Consider the following 20,446-nt stretch of genomic DNA (forward strand, 5'->3'; position numbering starts at 1 on the left):
CCTCAGGGCCAGCTGCAGATGCACCAGTGAGGAACACCAGGCTGGGATGGGTCCGGGGAAAGCAAGCCACTGTGCTGGGCAGCGCCATGCCTGTGAACGTGTTCCTCGGGGTCCCCTACGCTGCACCTCCTCTCGGACACCTGCGATTTGCGAACCCGGAGCCTGTGTTGCCCTGGAAGGACTTCCGAGACGCCACGTCCTACCCTAAATTGTAAGACCAGGCTCCGTCCCATGGTTAGCCAGTGACCTGGGAGGGGAGTGGGGGCAGAGCATTGAGGGGGCATAAGGTCGTATAGCCCAGTGGGAAAGCAGGGCGTTGGGGTGGGGTGGGGGCACAGAAGTGGCTTCAGTGACCACATGACTCTCCAACTGGCTGATGGGCAGAGTTGTTGGAGGTATGGTTCAGAGCATGCAGAACCCCTGGGCTTCCCTCGGGACCTCCTGAGTTGGAATCACCAGAGCTGGGCCCGGGAAGCTGGGTGACTGAAAGCTCTCTAGGGATTCTGAGACCAGTCAGGTTTGGGAACCACTGGGATGGGCTTACTGACTCTGGGGTGGAGGGTACTGTCAGGTGTTTCTGTGTGACCTCTCAGGTAGGCATGGTCTCCGTGGTCAGACTGGATAAGGGCCGTAGAGGGAAGAGTCACGCTAGAGGGACGTTAGGTCTAGCTGTCAACACTGTGCTCAGTAGAGAGCCTGGCCCACAGTGAGAAATCCATACATACCTGTGGAATGATGACACGAGTGTGTCTCTGTCACACAGGGTGATGGGGAGGTAAGGAGCCCCCAGTCACTGCAAACTGTCATGCTTAGGTAGGCAACCAGTTCCCCGGTGAATTGTGGAGGGGCTGCGTGTGCTAGGTGGCTGCTGAGACTTGGAAGTCCCCAAGAGTCTTCGGACTCTCAGGTTCTGTGAAGCTCGCTGGTTGGTCGTATTCCTGGCATTGGGGTCCCAGACAGAAGGAGTACCCTGGTGCCAGGTATCTCCCTAAGCCACAGAAGAAGACCCCAGGGACTGAGGACACTAAGCTGAAACTCATCTGTGCATTCACTCATTCATTCAGCTCATATCTATTGAGAACCAACTCCAAAACTAGCTCTCCAACAGGCCCTGGAGGACACCACAGTGGGTTAGACACAGCTGCCCTCAGGAACCTGTACGCTGGTAGTGGTGGTGGTGGGGGGGCACATAAAGAATGACAATTAAAATATAGTGACAAGGGCCACCCTAAAGGACCAGAGAAGGGTGCTGAGAAAGCACAGAGAACCACCTAGCCCAGTTTTGAGGGGACGTCAGAGACGGCTTTGTTAAAGCATGGTGCCTCAGTTTCTGTTAAACAACATACAAAGGGGCAAAAAGACATTAAACAACAACAACAAAAAGCTTGTTGGGGTAGACTTGCAGCAAATCTGTACAATATTCATTATATTTATTTTAAAAACTAACATTAATCGAGCACTTTGTAGAAATATTCACATATGCAACTCACTTAATCCTCCCATGTGTCAGGCTCGGTGCTAGGGGCTACGAGGGATTTGGGGGACTAATACAGAGTCCTGTGCTTCTGGCAGCTCACAGTTGAGTTGGGGATACGAAAGCACTCATCTACAGGTCTAGAAGAAGTTCTAGGAAAGAACACAAAATATGTAGGTGTTTCCAAAGAGAACTATGGACTAACCGGAGAAATCTTAGAAGGTTTCCTGAAGGAGGTAGCCTTGGAACCAAATCTGAAAGAAAGGGAAGAATATGAGCAAACAGACATAGGAGGAGAGCGGTCTAGGCAGAGGGTCCAGCTTGAGCAAAGGCCTAGATGCAGGAGTCTCCCTGCACACGTACCGCAGTTGTTTCCTGGAGAAGCCTGGAAATGTCCTTTTGTTCCTCTGGGGGCACAAGAGAGAGCTGCCAGAGCAAAGCCCTTCATATGCAACCCAGTGTCCTGTCCTCTACAGTTTGGGGAATTGCTGAGCCAGTCAGCCTTTCTGTGTGTGTCGGATTATGGTGATGAGTGTAGGCACGGGGGAGCCTTGGGGTCTGTGGTACAATTACCATGTGCAGTGTGCTTTCCTACCCGGGCACCAGATCAAAGAGAATCACAGCTTGTTTATGCCACTGTGCGGGGACAGGGGTGGGGATTGCATGATTAAATTTGTACCCAGAGCTCCCCTAGGAGACTTCTGCTTAGGCACAGGAGACTGCCAGGCCTCCTTGCTGTCACAAAAACCGTCCCCTCCTAGGCAAGTTGGCTGACAGAAACTCTGGGGGTTTCTCTTCCCCTTTTCCAAGGTGCCTCCAGGACACAGAGTGGCTGCTCTCAAATCAACACATTCTCAAGGTGCGGTACCCCCAATTGGAAGTGTCGGAAGACTGCCTGTACCTTAACATCTATGCGCCGGCCCACGCAGACACTGGCTCCAAGCTCCCTGTAAGGCTGCCTGCCATGCTGGGGGCTCCAGCTAGCAGCTCCCTGGGCTGGGACGCAGGCAGAGGGGCTGGGACGCAGGCAGAGGGGCTGGGACGCAGGCAGAGGGGCTGGGACGCAGGCAGAGGGGCTGGGACGCAGGCAGAGGGGTTGGGACGCAGGCAGAGGGCCTGGGACGCAGGCAGAGGGGCTGGGACGCAGGCAGAGGGGCTGGGTGTCTGGACTCAGACCCAGACCCTTGTTGGGTAAAAGGGAATGTAATCACTTGACATGTTAATAAGTTTCTTACAAAGTCCTTCTAATGACAGATTTCCTTCATCTTGTTTTCTGATTGCTCCTTTATTGGCAGTGACTTAAATGTTGACTTTATGTTGTTTTATTTTTCCCCTCCATTGAGTATTGAATGGTCTGTAAACATTTAGAAAAGACACCACTTAAAAGGACTGATTTTTTTGTGGTTGTTGTTTGGGAAATCCTGTTTTAAAGAGGATAGTTGCATTCTCTAGCTTTTCTGTTTGCAATAAAGACAGTCAGGTAATAATGTGAAGTATTTCAGTTAAGAATGGAAAATATCTCTGTATAAGTGAGTGGAAAATGTACAGTCTACCATCCAGTTTTTAACCACACCCTCCGTCATCCTCTCTCCCCTGTGCCACTGCCACGGGAGACTTGTGCCCTTGTATCAACAGCAACGTCTATTGCGTGCTAACTATGTGCCAGGCACAGTACATTATCTCATCTAACCCCACAGTAACCCAGTGGGTAATGAGTATTGGACCCATTCTCCAGATGAGGAAGATGGGGCGCAGGAAGGGTGTAAGTGATTTGCTCCATGCTCTACATACAGGAAGCGTCAGGGTTGGTGCCAAAGCCAATGCTTTGTCCACTTCTCCTTTTTCCTTCATGGCTTTCTTGTCTTTTCCTGCCCCAAGTGTTCTAGTCCCTAACCTGACCTTAAAAAAGAGAATGGAAAGGATTTATTATTAAGTATATAAGTAGTGATAGTACCATTGGAATAATGTTATATGTTCCCCGGTGCCAATTTTTCTAATCAATAAAGTTTCCACACTTGTCTTCCCTCTTTCTCTCTCCTCTCTTCTCTTGCCTTTGTAGGTAGGAAAAAGCCTTACATTAAAACAGCTTGCGCTGCTTTTGCTCTTGTATATGGCTTACGATGATTTCCATCTTCCTGTGGGTCACAAGTTCAATGATATTTAGTTAATACTTTTTGAGAGTTGAAATGTACCAACATTGTTCTATGAACCTTAGAGGCAGAATCTTGTTTAAACCTCATGATAACCTCTTAAGTGAGATACTGTCATTCTTCACATCTTACAGATGAGAAAAATGAGGCTCAGAGAGGTTAAGTAATCTGCCCAAGGTCACACAGCTACTCAGTGGCAGAGCTCAGAATCAAACCTAGGCACTCATATACTAGAGCCCACAGGCTTAACTCTGGGTCTACTTCAAAAGACAAAACCTCTGATGCTATTTAGAAAGGAAAGTGAGACATTTCTATTTCCATAAAGAAAGAAGGTTCCAACATGCATAGAGAGGGGATATGTGGGCTTGGTGAGCTGACTGGAAGGTTCCTCTCCCGTCCTTAGGTCATGGTGTGGATCCCCGGGGGCGCCTTCCAGACAGGCTCAGCCTCCACCTTCGATGGGTCTGCCCTGGCTGCCTACGAGAACGTGCTGGTTGTGACGACCCAGTACCGGCTGGGAATGCTTGGCTTCTTCAAGTAAGTGTCCCCAAGTGACTGACACCCCTGACCCCCAAGAGGCAGTTGTGCAGCAGCCATGGGGGATTCAGTGCTCGGCATCTCAAGGAGAAATGAGCCTTCAGTGACACTGAACAAATGTGACCCAAATTACTTATGTGATTTTGGCGACTAGAACAGACAAAGCTTCCAAGCCTTAGTGGCTTAGAACAATAAAAATCTTGTTCTCACTCAAGTAAAGTCCAGTTGAGTGTTCCTTGCTGACAGACATCCTTCCACACAATCCGTCAGGCACCCTCTCCATTTGGCCACAGCTGGAGAAAGGGATTGAAAGATCACGGGAGGAAGGTCTTTCCAGGTCAGCTTGGAGGTGGTGCTCATCACTTCTGGTCACATACCATTGGCAGCACTCAGTCTATGGCCCTACCCAACACGAGGGAGACGGGGAAATGTAGCCCAGCTGTGTGCCCTGGAAGATGAGGACACAGGGCGTGTGAGCACTTAGTCGTCTCTGCCAAAGGGCCCTGCCTCTAGGCTTCTCAAATTCCCTTGCATCGGCTTCCCTCCCCATCAATTGTCTGCCCATCCTGGGAAACGGGCCACATCTTGGGGCCACAGCCAGGAGCATGGTCTCTGGGGCCAGACTCATTGGGTTTGAATCCCGAATCGGCAACTTTTCAGGTCTTGGACAAAGGATTTGCCCTTTCTGTGTCCCGATTTCCAGTCTGTGAGAAGGAGCCGATGTATCCAGCGGTATCCTTAGCACTTGCTTGCAGATTTCATTGAAGGGAAGTGGCGTGAGCCATGGCCTTGGAGAAATGCAGCCACTGCCCAAACCTCTTCCCAGCAGAGAGCGGTATGAGGTGGTAGAATACACGTCCCAGTCTCTGGATATCCCACCCTCGAGTCCTTAGCCGGTGCCTTCCACGGATCGCACACAGTGGGAAGCCTGGGTGCTGCAGTTCATAGAGGTCAGAGTTTTGGGAGAAGGGTGGAGAAGGTGGAGATAAAACCCAGAGGGACAAAGGGAGTAAAACCATCATCACCTACCTGACAGGTTGGGAGGATTATAGGCTCGTGTCATGCACGGTGCTGCCGCTGCAGTTATTGTCATTATTATTCCGTTAGTCATTCACTGGCACTTCTGTGCTAAGAGAGACCTCACTCCCTGCTGCAGACTCTTCTGGAGTCCGTGGATTCACAGGTGCCTATCGACACCCTGAAATTGCACGTACAAAGTTATCTGTGCATTTTTCTGGGGTCGATAGCTTTCCTCAATTTCCCAAACCCAAATCCCCACCGAGGGAGAGCACCAAGCCTGGATTTCCTGCTACCCCATGTCTCTGACTTTCAGCCCTTCCCCAGCAGGAGTGGCGATGCCCTGACATCTGCCCCCAGCCTCTGCCACCAATTCCCTGGGCTGCGGGAAACACACAGTGGCCTACTCGGCATTCTGACCCCGCCCCTTGCCCCCAGCACAGGGGACCAGCACGCTCCTGGGAATTGGGCCTTCATGGACCAGCTGGCCGCCCTAACCTGGGTCCAGGAGAACATCGAGTCCTTTGGTGGGGACCCACACTCTGTGACCATCTTCGGCGAGTCAGCGGGAGCCATAAGTGTGTCCAGCCTTGTGAGTTTTCCTCTTGGGACACAAATGAGTGTCGGTGAGGGAGGTTACAAAAAGGAGGACGATGGGCCACCTGGTTGGTGCTTCATGTGAAACCAACACTTTATATCCATCATCTCTCTTGAGCCTCACACCGTGACTTAGGGGCTCAGTCACATCTTAAGGATGAAGGCTGTCATCGGAGAGTTTAAATGAATCACCCAAGATCACAGAGTGATAATTTGAGGAAAAATCATTTAAATTTGTAGAGTCACAGCACTGGTATCATATTATCAGGATCGGTAATTACTTGTTTAATAGAAAAACTCTGTTAAAGCATAAAATAACAAAGGATGCATGTAAATATTTTATTTTCACTTACAACGTAACATGTACTTTCCTTCACATGTACAAAGACCGGGGTTTGATACACGGTCTTCTCTTTTCAGAGTCGCTCTGCTGACTGGAGGTCCAGCATGACTCTCTTGCATAAACCCCCCACAGAATTCCTTGCCCTCAGACTGTGGTTTCAGTTTCTTTACAGTGAGCTTGCACTGAAAGATGCCTGCAAAACAGTCTGTGAATGCAGCACACTTATGGAGTTTTCTACTCCTCCTGCCACATGATTTACCCTTATCTTGTTCACCCCCTAGTTCAACAGCAATGTCTTTTAGCTACCTGCCTTTATCAGGGATTTTTCCCCACATACACATAATTTTGTTTTCTGTGTACACCCATCCTTCATTGTTTCCCATGTTGGTTCATTGATTATGTAATTACAATAGCAACTGTAACGGATGAAACAGGTTTGGAAACAAACACATCTAGCACTTGTCAAGAAATTGATGGGAATAGAAAGGAGCAGAGGTGATAGAAAGGGGCCCACTGGCCCTGAGTGCTCAGCATTTCCTGGGCATCCGTGAACCTGTTAGTTAACAGAAATCAATTCCTTGGAGGTGGGTCAAGAGAGCTGCTCTAGAACACTTGACGATATACAAGGTATTTTTTTCAATCTTCAAAACAACCTTATAACTCAACTTTACATGTATGATGACAGCCACCATTTCAGGAGTGTTTATTATTTCACCAAGCACTGGGCAAAGCCTTCTACATTCGTTACTTCTTGTCCCCAAAACAATTCTGTGGCATGGCCTCAAGGTTTACTCCAATTTTATAGGAGAGTAAGCTGATGCTTAGAAATATTGAGCAAAGTGCCTGGGGTTACTCAGCTAGGAAGTAAAGGAGCTGGCGGCACTCACACGCCAGAATGTTTAACTTCACAGTTCATGAAGAACCTGGGGCTCAGAGAGGAGAAATAATTTGCGGGCTGTCATTGAACCCCCTAAACCAGGACTTTTTTTACCTCTAAGGTTAGAGCTCTTCGGAAAGCTTCCTGGGAAGGTTTCTTTAAAGAAGGGATGGATGGCATGTGTGATGGGTGGGGAGCCCCCGGATAACTTTTGCTGGGTCTCCTGTGTTCTCTCGCCAGGTTCTGTCCCCCATGGCCAACGGCTTATTCCACAAAGCCATCATGGAGAGTGGGGTGGCCATCATCCCTTTCATGAAGGTCCCTTATGAAGAGAGAAATGAGGATGTAGGTATATTGTTAGCACCTCTCCAGCTTCCTCTCCTTGGTCAGGAGAGAATGTGGTCAGGTGTCAATAGACCATGTGCTTGGCTGTCCTCACCCGCCATGGCCAGAGAGCCTGGTGCTGGCCCAAGGGGAGTCTGTCGTGCTGCCCTGAGAAGAAAACCTAGCTGGACCGTTAGCTCTAATGCATCATTGGGAGCGAAAATTAATATAAGGCCCAGTCTTATTTTAATATAACATAAGATGGGGTATAATATAATATAATATAATATAAGACCGGGTCTTTTATTAATTTTTGCTCCAAAAGACGCATTAGAGCTGATGGTCTGGCTGGGTCTTATTTTCAGGGAAACACAGTTGTTGCTTCATGAAATGCCTGGTTCAACAGGAAGTGGGTCCAGCTACACAATGCGATACCGCTGGTGCACGTGAGTGTGTGTGTGTGTGTGTGTGTGCCAGTTCTTACATCTCGTCCATTATGCTTTGCTCGCTACATGTAACTCAGTCCCCTGTACTATATACAGCTCATCTCCTGTACCGACTCTATTTTGCCTAGAGGACCATGATAAGGAAGTTTCTGAGGCTGTTTCCAGCTCAGTGGGAAATAACACTGTGAGTTATTAGCATTGTCTGGCATGAGACTTTGAGGCAGAGATGAGGCATATGTCCCAGGTATTTGTCATCTGTCATCTTGTCTTTGTGCCCTACCCGATAGTGAGACCTGGTCTCTAGATCTTTCATGTCCCAGAATAATGTCTGGTGTATATTAAACAACTATAAATGTTTCCTGAATGGATGAGTTCACAAACGAGCTGATTGAGTCAATGAATATTAATTAAACACTGGGCTGTGGAGCCATCTCCTGGGTATTATTCCTGTGAATGGTGCATTTTCTTAAACACCTTATAGAAAATAACACGATGCAAGCTGCCTTTAGTGTGTGCATATGTTTATTCATTCACCACACACATATCGAATGCCCCTTGTTTTCCCAGCTGTATGTTAGGTTTATAAGTGGAGAAGGCATATGCTAACTTGAGAAGGCTATGTTTTTGTGAGAAGGATTTTAAACCTGGAACCCATGGGTATGCTTGGGAGGTGGTCCTCTAACTCCTACAATTGCATGCAGACTCTATATGTTTGTGCAATTCCCCAAGGAGAGGGTCTGGAGCTTTCATTGGCTTCTCAGAGCATCCACGAACCTCAGAGGATTAAGGGCCACCACTTTCCAGGGACAAGTGCTACACATGTGGAAAGTTCAGTGACAGGGCAAGAAGGTGTTTAGCAAAGGGCTAGGTTGAGAAGGTGGGGATCCTTGGGGGCACGGGCGATCAGAGAAGGAAGGGATTCATAGGGGCTGCAATAGTCTAAAAGGACATCCTGGAGAATGTGGGACTTGGGCCTTAAGGAAGGAGTGAAATTGGTGTGGAGACAGATAAAGACATCAGGCATTCCAGCCTGGAGGTGGGGGTGAGGCTTGAACAGAGCTGACAGACCGAGACTCTGAGCCGGAATCATGCCTCAACAGACAACTAAGGAGCTTGCAAAGCTGCTCCGCAGTCTTGGGGGCTCCTGGCTCTATTTGGTACCCCAGACTTGGGCTTCTAGGCTCTGTGAGGCCTAGTGCCAGTGGAGCCGACATTACAGGACTGTGACCTCACGATGGAGCCAACATCGCATGTCTCTCTGTGACCAGGAATCCTGACTCTATTCCATGGCCACAGACTGACAAATCCCCACGCCCAGCTCTGGTGATTGGTAACGATGACGAGGGGTGGGCACGAGAGTAAGGATGATGCAGTGCCAACCTGACCCGCTGTGTCCATTCCACTGTAGTGACGTGGGGCTGTGGAGAGGCAGGACCCTGGATCCAGAACTCTTTCCAACTTTCATTTTCCTGGAGGCTTTTGGGACCGTGTTCTTACGTGGTCCTTCTCTGGAAATAGTTGCAGGTGGTTGCGAACATCTGTGGTTGCAGTACAGCCGACTCGGAGGCCCTGCTGCGCTGCCTGAGGGCAAAGCCTTCCCAGGAACTGCTGGGCATCAACCAGGTGAAGTGGGGGAGAGCGTGTGGGGGCAGGGCTGCCCTTTGAATGGCCTGGGAGACCAGTCCTGTCACTCTCTTGTTTATTTTGACTTGGGACTTGGAAAGATGGGGGCTGGGGATTTGTAGTAATGGCTGTAAACATGTGGACTATAGACCCCTTCTAGGTAATGGAAGGGATTTGCTGGGCCAGGGGTACCTGCTTAGCCTGGAGAAGACCCAGCAAAATGCAAATCACAAAAGTTTTACCCAAGTCACTGAAGGCATCTCACTGGGAAAAGGGACCACACTTGTTTCATACGCCCCCAGAAGCTAAAGTCAAGGTCAAGAGCTGGAAGTATTGTTAGGAAGCCACTGTGGCTCGGTGTGCCCCAGAGCTTTCTAACAACTCGGTTGTCTGAAAAAGGAGCCGCTCCTCTAGAAAGCGGTGATACCACCTCTGCAGGTGTGCAGGCGGGTCCAGCCGACCGCAGATAAATGTCAATCACTGGACAAGTCATTGAACTGGACGACCTTTTATGTCCCTTCCGATCCTCTGATAGGCCTTGGGAGAGCAAGGTCTGTCAGACTGCAAGTGACTACGTAGTTATTGGGCATGAACTGAGGACCTGCTATGAGCTCTCCTGGAGTCCAGGAAGCGGGTAATAAGTCCTTGACCGGATGTGGGGTGAAAGCTCTTTTCTGTGCTCCCTTCTACCACCACTTCCTAACAGACCTAAAAAAACAACAACCCCAAAACCACAAAACAACGACAACAAAAGCCATGAGTGGAGCCAGGTGTTGCTTCCTGAGACCCAGGAAATACCCAGCCAGATCCAAGGCAGAGCCATGAAAGGCCTCTCAGGCCGAGGTGCCAGCCCCACTCACCTGGCCATCGCTGCCCATTGCGTTTGGCCAGTGGCTCTCACACTTGAACACACAGCAGAATCTCCTGGAGGGTGTATCTTTAAAAGCTGGCTCAACTGTACCCCCAGAGTTTTGTGTTCAGGAGGCGTAGGGTGGGGCCTGAGAATGTGCATTTCTAACAAGTTCCAGGGGGTGCTCATGCTGCCGTCCCCGGGGCCACCCTCTGAGAACCACTGTGCTGGGCTGCTGTTTTTCTTAGGTAGATGCTATTATTGTCCCCAATTAGCAGAGGAGGAAACTGAGGCACAGAGAAGTTGAGTCCCCTTTGACATGGGGCCAGGAGTGGCTTGCTTTTCCTTTGTTCTCACATTTTAGTAGAGTGGATTGGCTCAGGTTGGCTAAGGTTTGGGGACAGCAGATGTTGTGAACAGAGACAGCTTCCAATTTTTCTCTTCTCATTTCAGAAAACCAAGTCTTTCACTCAAGTGGTCGATGGTTTTTTCTTTCCTGATGAGCCTGTAACACTATTGACTCAGAAAACATTCAATCCAATTCCTTCTATCATCGGAGTCAATAACCACGAGTGTGGCTACCTGCTGCCCATGGTAAGAATTCCAGCTGTGCCTCCTCTGGCTCCCTCAGCAGCGAGGCATCTGTTTGCTTCCACAGTGGGGCATTCCCATAGATGACACCAAGCGTTTTGGGGCCTGGAGCCCATCAGAAATACAGAGGTGGTCATCTTTCCTCTCCCTGAAGGAGGGTAACTGAGGACTGGGGTCAGCCAGAGCTCCTTGTGTAGGTTTAAGCGAAAGAAACGACTGTATGGAACCCCAAGAGAGGATGGGATCCATTTGAGCTTTGTTCAAAGCATTACAAGTTAGTGTTTCAAATAAGCACAGTTACGACTTCCAAGCTGAAATTCATGTAGGTTTGAAATACTTCAGGCCTTCACACTTTCGTATCCAGCCTCCATTCTGGTATTTGGACTTCCAAAAATGCTCTCTAGGCTGCTGCAAATTGCACAGTCATCGAATCACGTCATGCACTCAACAAGAATGAACTGAGCATTTACCACCATGTTTCCCAGAAAAGAAGACCTAGCCGGACCATCAGCTCTAATGCGTCTTTGAGAGCAAAAATTAATATAAGACCTGGTATTACATTATATTATATATTATATTATATTATATTATATTATATTATATTATATTATACCCGGTCTTATAGTAAAATAAGATCAGGTCTTATATTAATTTTTGCCCCAAAAGTTACATTAGAGCTGATTGTCCGGCTAGGTCTTATTTTCAGGGAATAGACGCTCTTAACTCTTAGAAAAGCCAAGCATTCAGCAGTGAACAAGTCATATGATTCCATATTTCTGTAAGCTTCCATTCTGAAGGCCAGAGACAGATGAAATGCAACGTTGGAAGGATGGTTTCATGAGTGATAAGTGCTGTGAAGAACATAAACTGGGCAGAGAAGGCTTCTTAAGGGAAGAGGGAGGGTCAGCAAAGGCTTCTCCGAGGAAGGAGCATCTGAGCTGAGGCCAGAATGCTGAGAAGGAGCCATGATTTCTTGACCTTGTGGTGTGAGAAGACCCTCTACATTCAAAATAAACTTTTCATCTGTCCTCAAGTTTAGAGTACCGTCAGAGCTCATTTACACAGACCAACCTCCTCCCTTCAAGCTGGGGGAAATGAGGTTATAAAATACAGAGGTTCGTCAAGTGACAAGGCTAGTTGATGGCCACAAACCCAGCTCCGGAACATACAGAGAGGCTTCTTAGTAGTTAAAATATATTTGTGGATACCTTGAATGATGCTGGGGCTTCCCTCAGATTCCAGGAGACAGACAGGTTTAAATATCTACCCTAGGGATTCTTTACCTCCAAGATTTTCAGCAGAAAATGTACCAGAGAAATTCATTTGACAAGAGAATAGTATTTCTACCCTCTTCATTTTAAATTGTAATATTGGTCAGGGAAGGGCCATTTAACAAATAATCACTCATAGCTCCTATTATGTACCAAGCAGAGCCTGTGTTCTTGGCTGCCTGCCACTGCTGGCTTCTCAGAATCACTGATTACAAAGGTCTTTAAAAAGCAAACCATTGGTTTTGAGATTTTCTGATCTCTCTTGGAACTTGGCGTCAAAGCCAATTTGTGGACTGTATTAGTTTGCTATGGCTGCTGTAACAAAGGACCACAGACTGGGTGGCTTAAACAGCAGGAATTTATTTTCTCACAGTTGTGGACACTGAGAAGTTCAAGATCAAGGTGCTGGCCAGTCTGGTTTCTTCTGAGGCCTCTCTCCTTGGCTTCGGGTGGCCGCCTTCTCTCTGTGTCCTCACATGGTCTTTTCTCTGTGCGCATCCATTCCTGGTGTCTCTTTGAATGTCCAATCTTCCTCTTCTTGTAAGGCCATCAGTCAATTGGATTAGGGCCTAACCTAATGTCCTCATTTTAACTCAGTCACCGCTTTAAAAACCCTGTCTCCACACACAGTCATATTCTGAAGCCCTGGGGTTAAAACTTCCAGGTAGGAATTGGTGGGGAACACAACCCCAGCCCATAGCATGGCCTTTCCACAGAGCGGCCACTCAGGCCCCTTAAGACTACAGATACGACCGGGAATGGCTCCCTTTGATCAAATGTGAGAAGAAGAAATTGTATTGCTCCTGCACATGGCCCCCTGGGGACTGAAAGGGTTCCCCCTCTTCCTCTGAGAGGCGGGTGGCTGGGCCTCACGGAGACCAATTCCCTTCTGATGACCTGATGTGCTCACCTGGTTCCCTGCTTCTCTCCACAGAAGGAGATTCCTGAGATCCTTGGGGGCTCCAACAAGTCTCTTGCTCTGCATTTGATACACACCATCCTGGTAAGTGAGCTTGGGCAACAGTGACTCTCAGAGATTCATTTAACATGCCTCCCTGGATCACGCTCGGGTGGGGGCTGGGAGTATAGATGGTCCCCATTCATTCATTCATTCATTCATTCATTTATGTAACAGATCTTTAGTAAGTAGAGTTCCACAGTTGTTTGTCCACAATCTCAAAATCCAAAGAGCTTTGAAAACCCAAAGGGTCTTCGTAACCCACATGGCAACCCAACTTGACCTAGACCGATATGTAATCCGTCAGTCTTTATTGTTCCGACGCATTCATTCACTTTATTTATCTCACTATTCATGTTTCTTTGCGGACATATTAATGGGGGGCCTGCAGTGCTGCCCCTCTCCCCAGCATGTTGTGTAATATGTAGTACACGTACTCAATTACCTATCTACAACCTGAAAAGTTCTGAATTCTGAAACCCATCTGCATGTCAGCCAGGTACTATACTAGGTTCTAGCAATACCAGCGACCATTATTCAACCATTCATTTGCTCTCTGCACAAATACATCTTACACTGGAGGATATAGGGATGGATTCCTTTCCTTCCTTCCTTCCTCTTTCCATCAATATTCATTCAGTGTGTCCTCTGTGCCAGGTTTGTTTCATTCGATTTTCCATTGAACAAACATTTATTGAGAATCCCCAAGCCCCAGCACCCCTTTGGGCCTTGGGGTGCAATGAGAAGCACGCGCCCCACCTGCACTTGAGGAGCCTATAGACTGTTGTGAACATACACGACAAGGCACCTCAGTGCATTGCTACACAGACCAGGGCAGAGGGACGTCCGAGTCCCCGTGGTGTCCATAGGGAAGGGTTTTAGAGGAAGAGTTGGGTTTGTCTGGCTGCTGGAGGAGCAGGGATGACGGGAGCCAGGGGAACCAAGAGGCCCAATTAGGAGCAGAGAAGTGTGAAGAACTCAGCTGGAGGGGTGGCTGCAGCAGTGGCAGATGCTTGCTGCTGTTACACACTATGGAAGGAATATAAAGTCATCCCAGGGGCTCGGCCGGGAGGAGCGACATGATTCCATATCCATTTGAGAAAGAGCCCTGTGGCTGCAGAGTGGGCCAGACTGGAGGTGGGGGGGTCTCTCTGGCTCTAAGGCCCACAAGGGAAGTGGGCGGAGTCTTGGCTGTCTGGGGATGAGAGTTGGGACTAAGATTTGAAAGATATTTAAAATATGTCAGACAGTGGAATCTCTCAGGCTAGATGGGAGATGGCCTCATGGAGGAGGAAGTCATTGATCTTGGCCTTAGGGAAGGGGAACGTTGGAGCAGGAGGGCATTCCAAGAGGAGGAGGTGTGTTGAGTCATGTCCCAGGAATGGGAAGCAAGGTGTGTGGGAAGGTGCAGGAGGACCGGATGGGCGTACAGTCTCTCCCAGGGACCAGTAGCATAGCAGGTGGTGCTTTTCAAATGTTAACTTGTTCTCTCACTCACATGGCATAGCCTTGCTCCAGAGCTCCAGAGCTGTGACTGCCTGCTGGGTTCTCCAGAGGCTCCACACAGCATCTGTACCCACCTTGGGTACCCTGAACACCAAGGAGTCTGCTGGTCATACAGCAAAAGTGGGGGCATGCGTGCTCTGGGCCAGATTAAAAGCAGTCAGCCTTTGCAGGACCCGACGGACCAGTGTGAGCAGCACTTGCTGCTGTGGGATATGGTGCCGCCAACTCCCAAAGAAAACCCTGAAGGGCTGTGCCTCTGTCTTAGATTGGGGGTTTGAGTTATAACAACTTGCCCCAGCTTTTCCCAGAGCACAAGACCCCCAAGTGCATCACCAGTGTGGCAGACCCTGAACCTTCACCAGTTTCCCTTCCCCCTCTGGGGCGAGCTGAGGGATTGAAGACCGACGACACCCTGGTGACAGGTCAAACAAAGCATGGGATGGATGCCCTGTTAAAGGACATGGCAATCGGTCTTGGGGAACCGACAGAACTGAAGACCTACTCCATGCAGGCAGCATGCTTTGCTCTCTGCCTCTTGTGTGAACAACCCATCTTTTTATATCAGTCTGGTGTAAAAGTAATTGCAGTTTTTGCATTTTTAACCTTTTAAACCGCAATTACTCTTGCACCAACCTAATAGATGAGGGAACTCCAAGAGACAAACTAGCTTAGATGGAATAGTAAAGCCCAGCAGGCATTGCTGGTACAGGGAGCAGGCGGGCCTCACAGGTGTGCCACCTGTGCGGTCACAGAGGACCTCCTGTTCAGAAGGGTCCTACACTTGGTTGAATGTCCTGTTGTCACCATCTTGAAATTCTTGTAATTTTTTGAACAAGAGGCCCCACATTTTCACTGGGCCCTGGGCCCTGCAAAGGATCTAGCCAGTTTTGCCCAGCGGTGGCTGTTTCTGAAACATTTCAGAAAGGCATGTATACTATAATTAAGAGCATGGGATTTAGATGCAGATACACTTGTGAAAGAATCGTGGTTCTACCAGTTCAGACAAAGCACTTAACCTCTCTGCACCTCAGTTCCCCCCTCTGTGAAACAGCTCATTTTGATAGTTACATCACAGGGTGGGTGTGTGGCTACAATGCGATGATGCAGAGTTACGCCTGCACAGGCACCTGCTCCACGTGCTTGCTGTTGTCATTGACCTGGATCTCCTGTGACCACGATTTCTTACAGCACATCCCCACCCAGTATCTGTACCTTCTGGCTGATAAATACTTCCACAACAAGCACTCCCAGTTTGAGATACGAAATCGTTTTCTGGACTTGCTGGGAGATGTGTTCTTTGTGGTCCCTGGGCTGGTCACAGCTCGCTGTCACAGAGGTGAGTCTCTGAGCTTCCCCACCCCCTCCCTGCAGGGCCACAGCATGGCGAGGCTTCTGGCTGCAGGGATCCTGGCTGCCTGCTGACTGGCTGCCTGCCCTGCCTTCTGTTCCCTCACTGAGAGGGACTCCCAAGGCTGCCTGGGATATAACCCTGCACGCTGACCTTTGCAATTCCCCTGCCTTTCAGAGTTCAGGAATGCCCATCAGTTCTTGTTGTTTCTGTTCCTTCTCCTTTTTCAGGCCCCTGTAGAAAATTCTTACCTCCCCATAATTTTCTGGGGCCAATCTCCCAGATGACTTTCTGTTTGGAAGTGTCTTTCCAAACATCCTAACTATAAGGAGGATGTCGCATTCAGAAAGAGAAGATTACTTGTGGGCACACAAACCCACCCACCTTCCTTCCTCCCTCCCGCCCTCCCTCCTCTCATACATAGTTTCTTCTCTAACCACAATGAAATGAAATTAGAAATCAATAATAAAAGGAAATTTGGAAAATTAACAAATATTTAGAAATTAAACAACACACTGTTTTTTCTTTTACATTTAAAAAAATTGTGGCAAAATGTGTATAACAAAAATTTATCATTTTAACTATTTCTAAATGTACAATTCAGTGGAATTAAAGTTTATTCACAATGTTGTGCAACCATTACCACTATCCATATCCAGAATCTTTATCATCCTAAACTGAAACTCTGTCCCTGTTAACAATAACTCCCCACTCGTTCTGTCACTATGAATTGGACTATTCTAGGCACTTCATGTAAGTGAAATCATACATTAGCTGTCCTTTTGTACCTGCCCTAATTCACTTAGCATAATGCCTTCAAGATTCATTCATGTTTCACCATGTATCAGAATTTCTTTCCTTTTTAAGGCTGAACAATATTCCATTGTATGTATATAACACATTTTGTTTATCCAGTCAGCCATCAATAGACATTTAGGTTGTTTCTACCTTTTGGTCATTGTGAACGATGGTGCCATGAACATTGGTGTACCGAGCTCTGTTCAAGTCTCTGCTTTCAATTCTTTTGTATGTGTGTCCAGAAGTGGAATTGCTGAATCATACAGTAATTGTATGTTTAATATTTTTGAGGAACTCTCATATTGTTTTCCATAGTGGCTATTGCATTTTACATTCCCATCAGCAATGCATAAATTTTCAATTTCTCCAGGTACTCACCAACACTTGTTATTTTGTTGTTGCTATTTTTAAGTTTTATTTCACAATAGCCATCCAAACGGGTGTGAAGTGGTGTCACTGAGGTTACAATTTGCATTTCCCTCACGGTGTGTGATGCTGGTACTATTGAGAAACACCTTTTCATACACCTTCTGGTCATTTGTATGTTTTCTCAGAGAAATGTCTTTTTAAGTCCTTTGCCCATTTTTTAATTCAGTTGTTTCTTTTGTTGTTGCGTTTTGGGAGTTCTTTATATGTTATAGATATTAATCCCTTACCAGATATATGATTTGCAAATATTTTCTCCCATTCTGTGGCCTGCCTTTTTACTTTTTTGATAATGTGCTTTGATACACAAACGTTTTTAAACAAACAACACACCCTTAAATGATCAAAAGATCAAAGACGAAATTACAAGGGAAATTAGAAAATACTTTGAGATGAATAAAAGCAAAAACACAACACACTGAAACTTATTGAATGCAGTGAGAGCAGTGCTTAGAGGGAAATTTATTTCCGTAAATACATATATTAAAAAGAAGATCCCAAATCAATAACCTAACCTTTCAAAGAATTAGAAAATAAAGAGCAAAGAAAACAAACAGAATATAATAAAGATTAGAACACAGATAAACAAAATAGAGGATAGGAAATCAATAGAGAGAATGGGTGTGAATCCAAAAGTTGGTTCTTTGCAAAAAGCAACAAAATTGACAAACTTTTAGTGAGACTAATCAACAAAGAAAGAATGAACACTCAAATTACTAAATTTAGGAATTGAAATGGGGGCATTACTACAGAAATTACAGAAATAAAAAGAATTATCATAGAATACAATGAACAATTATATGACAGCACTTAGATAAAATTAGAAAATTCCTAGAAAGACACAAACTACCAAAACCAACTCAAGAAGTAATAGAAAATATGAATATATCTATAACAAAAAAAGGTACTGAATCAGTAAACAAAAACCTACCAATAAAGGAAATCCCAAGACCAGTTGGTTTCACTGGTGAATTCTAGCAAATATTTAAAGAAGAGCTAAAACCAATCCTTCAAAAAAGTGAAAAAGGAGGGAACACTTCTTAACTCATTCTATGAAGCCAGTATTACCCTAATATTAAAGCCAGATAAAGACAACACTAGAAAAGAAAATTACAGACCAATATCCCTTATGAGTATTGATGTAAAAATTCTCAACAAAATACTAGAAAACTGAATCTAGCAACGTAGTAAAAGGAATACATACTCTATGACCTACTAGAATTTATCCCAGGAATGTAAGGATGGTTCATCATATGAAAATCAATCAATATAATATACCATATTTATAGAATAAAGGAAAAAATACATAAGTATCTTAATAGATGCAGAAAAAGCATTTGATGAAACCCAACACCCTTTCATGATGAAAACACTCAACAAACAAGGAATAGAAGGGAACTTGCTCAACCTGATAAAGGGCTTCTATGAATAACCCATAGCTGATGTCTTACTTACTGGTCAAAGCCCGAAAACTTTACCCCTATGATCAGGAACATAATCTCTCCAATCACCACTTCTATTTAACCTTGTACTAGAAGTTCTAGCCAGGGCAATTGGCGAAGACAAAGAAATTAAAAGGAATCCAAATCGGAGAGAAAGAAGCAAAACTGTATTTGTTCACAGATGGAATGATATTATATATGTATCTGTTTCTGCAGATGCTGGCGCACCTGTGTACTTCTACGAGTTTCAGCACCGGCCCCAGTGTTTCAATGACACGAAGCCAGCTTTCGTCAAAGCCGACCACTCTGATGAAATTCGCTTTGTCTTCGGAGGTGCCTTCCTCACGGGTGACATTGTCATGTTCGGTAAGGAACTGGCCTCAGGCTGCCGCTTTTGCCGTAACAAGCTTGGGACGAGCTCCGGGAGAAACACGACTCCCCACTGTTAGCACGACACCCCTCACCGGCCCCAACACTGTGCAAGTGCTTGGAGGACTGCTTTTAATTTACTTATTTTATCTATGGTTTAAAAACAAGACCTTCCCCTGGAAAATGTGCCCAACTCATATTTTTCGAAAGCAGGATGAAAAAGAGCTGCTAACATTTGCTTGATGAGTGTTTCCCTTTGTGCTAAAGCCTACGGGGTGGGCTTGGGGGCACTTGTGGAATGAAATTTTTAAAGAATATTAGAATCACTTTCTTCCACCTCCCTGACTGCTGATCTCACTCTCCCTGCCCTTTTCAGAACTCCCACAGGGCTAGCACCCAGGGCTGTAAAGGGCAAGGACCTCATTTTTCATAATCCCGGCCCAAAGTGTCTGGATTCAGGTGATCTAATGCATACGCTTGTGAACTGTTACTAGTGAGGTTATTAGCTCATTTATTCCTGAATTTACAACCTGTCCAATGCCTGAAAGAACAAGCCAATCAGATGAGGTTATCAATAGAGAAAACTTTAGGAACTACACACAGGAGATGTCATTAAAATATTTAGTTTAAAAAATAGCACCATACAGGGGCCGGTCTGGTGGCTCAGGCGGTTAGAGCTCCATGCTCCTAACTCCGAAGGCTGCTGGTTCGATTCCCACATGGGCCAGTGGGCTCTCAACCACAAGGCTGCCAGTTCAATTCCTCGAGTCCTGCAAGGGATGGTGGGCTGCGCCCCCTGCAACTAGCAACAGCAACTGGACCTGGAGCTGAGCTGGGCCCTCCACAACTAAGACTGAAAGGACAACAACTTGAAGCTGAACAGCACCCTTCTCAACTAGGATTGAAAGGACAACAACTTGACTTGGAAAAAAGTCCTGGAAGTACACTGTTGCCCAATAAAGTCCTGTTCCCCTTCCCCAATAAAATCTTAAGAAAAAAAAAAAAAAAAAGCACCATACAGGTTTTTAACAAGTTCATGCTGGCCTCTTGAAGATAAGGACAGAGTTTGTCATATAGTGTGTGTTTGTGCACTGTGGTCTATTCATGGTTTCACTTATTTATGCTCATCTTATAATACAGATACTAACAGAACTACCTCCTAGGTTGTCATAAAGATTAACTGAAACAATTGTCATAAGCACAGTGAGTGCTTACTAAATGTTACTATTATTATTATTCAGCAACCATCACTGAGCTTGGAGTATTTGATGAGCCCATGGACTTTCCAAACTGGAAAAAATAAAGGACATATGTATCAAGGGGTTAAATTCCTTGATATCTAAAGAACTCCTAAATCAACGAGCAAAGGAACAACCCAGTCAAAAACCAGATATAGACAGTGTATAGCAAAGGAAACACGAATGACTTTTAAACATGAGAATCCACTCAACCTCACTGACAACAAGAAGACTGCAAACTTACCTTGACCGAGGAATCAT

At 46.5% G+C, this 20,446-nt stretch overlaps 1 protein-coding gene across 11 annotated transcripts in view; it reads left to right on the forward strand.

Annotated features, from left to right (window-relative positions):
* Positions 1 to 20,446, forward strand: part of CES5A (carboxylesterase 5A) — a 215,979-nt gene that overhangs the window by 193,878 nt on the left and 1,655 nt on the right. For 6 of the 11 annotated variants that reach the window (XM_074314847.2, XM_074314841.2, XM_074314844.2 and 3 more), the window contains 10 exons: positions 7 to 211; positions 2,285 to 2,423; positions 4,028 to 4,161; positions 5,509 to 5,770; positions 7,236 to 7,340; positions 9,284 to 9,388; positions 10,692 to 10,832; positions 13,035 to 13,103; positions 15,753 to 15,900; positions 18,795 to 18,944. In XM_074314847.2, coding sequence (XP_074170948.2) covers positions 87 to 211; positions 2,285 to 2,423; positions 4,028 to 4,161; positions 5,509 to 5,770; positions 7,236 to 7,340; positions 9,284 to 9,388; positions 10,692 to 10,832; positions 13,035 to 13,103; positions 15,753 to 15,900; positions 18,795 to 18,944 — 1,378 coding nt within the window. In that variant the 5' untranslated portion in view covers positions 7 to 86. The remainder of the gene's footprint in view (positions 1 to 6; positions 212 to 2,284; positions 2,424 to 4,027; positions 4,162 to 5,508; positions 5,771 to 7,235; positions 7,341 to 9,283; positions 9,389 to 10,691; positions 10,833 to 13,034; positions 13,104 to 15,752; positions 15,901 to 18,794; positions 18,945 to 20,446) is intronic. The other 5 variants (XM_074314850.2, XM_074314842.2, XM_074314843.2 and 2 more) reach the window with 5 other exon arrangements.

Source organism: Rhinolophus sinicus, chromosome 8, assembly GCF_057876585.1.
Source record: "Rhinolophus sinicus isolate RSI-liver-muscle chromosome 8, RSI-T2T, whole genome shotgun sequence".
Classification (NCBI taxonomy): domain Eukaryota; kingdom Metazoa; phylum Chordata; class Mammalia; order Chiroptera; family Rhinolophidae; genus Rhinolophus; species Rhinolophus sinicus.